This window comes from Anser cygnoides, chromosome 5 (assembly GCF_040182565.1).
Source record: "Anser cygnoides isolate HZ-2024a breed goose chromosome 5, Taihu_goose_T2T_genome, whole genome shotgun sequence".
Classification (NCBI taxonomy): Eukaryota; Metazoa; Chordata; class Aves; order Anseriformes; family Anatidae; genus Anser; species Anser cygnoides.
This window is the reverse complement of record NC_089877.1, coordinates 60,078,312-60,082,421: the sequence shown is the minus strand read 5'-3', so window position 1 is coordinate 60,082,421 and position 4,110 is coordinate 60,078,312. Positions and strand designations below refer to the sequence as shown.

Genomic DNA, 4,110 nt, shown 5'->3' with positions numbered 1-4,110 from the left:
TGTTTACTTTTGTTTTGGTGTGGAATATAAACAAACCACTGAGCTTCAGCTTAGGTTTGGCCTCACCCAACCCACTTCAGGTTGTTTAAACTAACTTGCAGTTTAAGGATGGCTGGAATTTAATGCTGAAGTTGTCAGGGCGCAACAAGGGCTGGGGGCTCCAAAGGGTGGTGGGTCAGGGCCTCGTGGCCAGGACACATCCCACCTCCCCAGCAGGAGCAGGGCAGTGGGGCAGCCCCAACCCTGGGTGTCAGGCATCTCCCTGGGGACAGACTGAGGCTGGGACACGAGCCCGCTGCAGGAGGTTGGTGCAGGATTAACAAAATCATGGCCAGGCATACGCACGGCTGCAACCTTCTGGGGCTGGAGTACTCATCCTTCCTCATTAACAGAACAAATCACCTTAGGTGCCCAGGGTGTGCTTTGCATTGTCAGAGGACACCTGGTCTAGAGACATCCCAGCCTTGCTCACGTGTCTAGGCACAAGAACTTACCCTGGCTATGTAATCAAATCTCTTTATTTCTGCTGACCGATATTGGACAAACAAATCTGCTTGTTACTTATCAGAGTTATGAAACGGTAAGTAGCAAGCACCAAAATCCTAGTAAAGCAAAGGGATAACTTGTTGCTTTGATGTTATTACCAAACAATAAAAATGAGTGAGCAAAGCATGCAAGTTTCCATCTGAACTTATATGATTACAAAATTTTTGATGATCTTCCTGTCACCCTTGCTTACAAGAGGTACTAGTTTCTTTTAGCAATACCTCCAGAATGCTTGTTCGAAGTTTTATTCTTAATTTGATTTTAAAGCAAACAGCTCATGGTAAACTTATATACCAAGGCTTCAACTAAAGCTAAGTGTCCATTCAGATTATAAAATTTGTTAAAGCCCAATTCATTTGGGTTGGATGAGTGTCCTAAGTTAAAATGATATATAGTGCCTCAAATGTGATTTGGGAGACTGCAACCGGTGTACGTGAATGCCAAAACAATTCCATGTTATTACATTTTTACAGTCGTATCAAAACCAAATGATTTGTGTAGCTAAAGATGTAATGACACATTAAAAAAAGCAAATGCAATCTCTAGTCATAGGATGTGAGAGCACAGTTAATGGTCGGTGTTAACAGCACCAGTGTGATGGGAAAGCAGGGGAAAAGCTTCAGCTTTTAGAATAGTTCAGTTGGAAGGGACCTTTAAAGATCACCTAGTCCAACTGCCTGACCACTTTAGGGCTAACCAAAAGGTAAAGCATGTTGTACAGTTTGCCCAGAGAGATCGTGGAGTCTCCCACCTTGGCAGTATTCTAAAGCCATCTTGACATGGTACTGGGCAACTGAGTCTAGGTGGCCCTGCTCGAGGAGGACACTCACAGACAAAGCGTTTGTTCAAGCAAGGTGTTTATTGCTGAGGCCAAAGCTCCCAATGGAATGGAGCCTCCAAGGGGACGGGCAGTGCCTGCCCAGTTGGTATCGGCAGTCTCTGCGTCAAACGTCCATGAAGCAGTCTCTTGAGCTGCGTGAGGTCTGGCTCCCCACAGAGTGGTAAGAGTTGATCACCTGCTGTCAGCAGAGCGCCCTGTCTGTGCACGAAGGCCTCTTTCAGTGTCCATAGATCATCAGTCTTGTGAGGCGATTGCGCAGCTCCTGGAACTCTTCCAGCATGTGGGTGTAGGCACGTGTGTCCTGCTCCAGGTGCTCGAAAAGGTTGACTGGGCCAGAAAGTTGGAAGGCTGGTGGCAGGGCAATCACATCGGGCACCATCTCGTTGCCAAAGAAGAAGTGGTTGAGGCGTTTCTCTTCCAGGCAGCAGTGCAGGTACCGAATGATATCATCCAGCCGCAGCAGAAAATCCTCCCTGTGCCACGTTTCCAAGGGGACGGAGGTCAGGAGGTGCATGACAACAGTCTTGATGACATAAGTGGAAATGCTTGTGCCCACCAGCATACGGGCGCAGATCTGCATGCACTTGAGGTGTAAGCTGTAGAACCAGGCTTCGGCGTTTATGTGCTGGAAGAACTTCCTCTCTGCAACAGCACAGCTCTGTGGCCACGTTGTGCTGGGGGTGATGATGGCCTCCGTCCTCTGGCTGCTCAGGAAGATGTCTGAATTGCCTTGCTGAACTCCAAAGATTATCTCAATGGTGAGGTTTCTCTTGGTAGCATTTGTCATCTGGAACTTGCAGGAGCGGGCGGAAGGTAGCACTTTTACATTGTAAAGGTGCGACTGAGGCATAACCACCCAGGCTGTTTTCACAAAGTTCTGGAACCACCTTGCAGTCTTCTCCGCATCTAGGTAGGAGTCGGTGCAGAGGGTGTCTAGGAGGCTCGGCTCCTGATTTTTCAGCTCATCCTCAGAATGGTGGAGGAAGCACAGCATGTCCTCAAAGGCCTGCTCCCTCGCGCACGTGCACTCCAACTCGACACGGATAGAGGAGTTCCTCGCCAGGATATCGTCCTCTTTGCCCAGCTCCAGGTGGAAGGAGTGCCCACGGGGGGCTGTCATGGGCACAAGTAGGCGGTAGACAGTGTCGTTCTCACGGGGACTCCAACCTTCAAAGGCACTGCCCACTCCGATGGCTGACTGCAGCTCCGGAAAGAAACTCTCTTGAAAGATCGAGCTGTAGGCATTCAGGAGGTCTTCCACCACCTCTGCCACCTGATAGCATCTGATGGTTGGATTTGGAAGTGGCCAGTAGATGCGCTGACTTACATAATCAGCCAGATCGTTTGCATCATTGGGGTTTGGTTGTGGTCTTTGTTGCTCTTCCTCCTCCTCTTCGCTACTGGAGCTCTCCTCCTCCTCTTCGCTACTGGAGCTCTCCTCTTCCTCTTCGCCACTGGAGCTGTCCTCCTCATCGCTGGAGCTCTCCTCCTCACTGCTGCTGTCAGGCTCTCGGATCCTTCTAAGAATCCGCCACAGGTACCAGAAGAAAAGGACAAGCACGCCAATGCTGAACCAGAACTGCCAGCGCAGCAACACAGACAAGAGCACGGCTTGCATGGCATCGCGCCTGTGGTGCTCCCGGTCCCTCTTCTCAATTTCCCACAGGAGCTGCATCATGCGCTCCTGCAGCATCTCCACACGCTGCTGTATGTGCTCATTTGCATCTGCATCTAATTCATCGCCGACCTTCTGCGGGCCAAAACCCAGGAACGTCAGGACGAAAAAAAGTGCCGAAGCCATGGTCTGAAAGAGGTGAGAGAGAAGCGGGTCAGTGGGGCTGGGTGGGAGCTACGGCAGGAGCCGCAGACCCCTAGGGTCAGGTAGGAGAGGGGGCGAAGGGGCTGGGAAGGCAGCAGGGACTGTGGGCAGTGCTGGCGGCAACAGCCGCGAGCCCTGCCCTGAGCGGCTGAGTCCTGGCCGCAGGCTTAGCAAGCCCTTGGGAGGCCAGCATTTGTGCCCCAGCCCTGGCCTAGCCCCATCTTCCCCCTGGTACTGCACTCACCGATGGCTCAGGCCAAAATGCAGCAGCGCTGCCTGCGGCTGCCTTAAAAGCCGCCCCCCATTGTGACACGTCTTCTTCCCCCATTGTGACACGTCCTCTGATGTCACCTGCGCCCCCGCCCCGCCCTCGGTCCCCGCCCTGGCACAGCGATGCCCAGTTGCCCTGGGCAGCCCAGGCCCTGGTGTCACCCGAGTGCAGAGGCACGTGGCTGGACAGAGTCCCCCGGGCTCTCTTTGCACAGCTCATGGGAGCCCCCAGGGCCGTCTGCAGAAAGAGATTTGGGTGATGTAGCCTGTGGAGGCTGTGCTCCTCGTGTGCCATTCCACGTTAAGTTCTGAAAAAGTAACCCCTAGACAGTCATTGGAACAGGAGGGCTTGCAGTGGGAGGCAAGGAGAGACAGGTCCTCTGCTCCCACTGGGTCGAATCTCGAGGTTTGTTCTTGCAGCTCGTCGGAGTTACGCTGGTCCCCCAGGGCTGTTCCAGCAGGAGGGATTTGTGTTCCCTTCTCCACCTGCATTGAAGGCATGGGTGAGATTTTGACTGGGGCTGGCATGTTCCCTGCTGACGGTGCCTCCAGGCTGGAGGAGTGATGGTCAGCCTTGGGCAGCGATGGGAGAGCATCCTCCACTTTGGGTGTAGGTGTGACAGGAGCCATCCAG

General features: G+C 52.8%; 1 protein-coding gene across 1 annotated transcript; it reads right to left on the bottom strand.

Annotated features, from left to right (window-relative positions):
- Positions 1-1,604: 1,604 nt before the first annotated feature.
- On the bottom strand, positions 1,605-3,005 carry LOC136790978 (inositol 1,4,5-trisphosphate receptor-interacting protein-like 1). Its single transcript, XM_066998318.1, has one exon. The coding sequence runs from the start codon at positions 3,003-3,005 to the stop codon at positions 1,605-1,607; it is 1,401 nt and encodes a 466-aa protein (XP_066854419.1).
- Between the last annotated feature and the right edge of the window lie 1,105 nt (positions 3,006-4,110).

Excerpts from the sequence above, each read along its gene's own strand:
- LOC136790978 (XM_066998318.1), bottom strand. The coding sequence starts at position 3,005 with ATGCAAGCCGTGCTCTTGTCTGTGTTGCTGCGCTGGCAGTTCTGGTTC.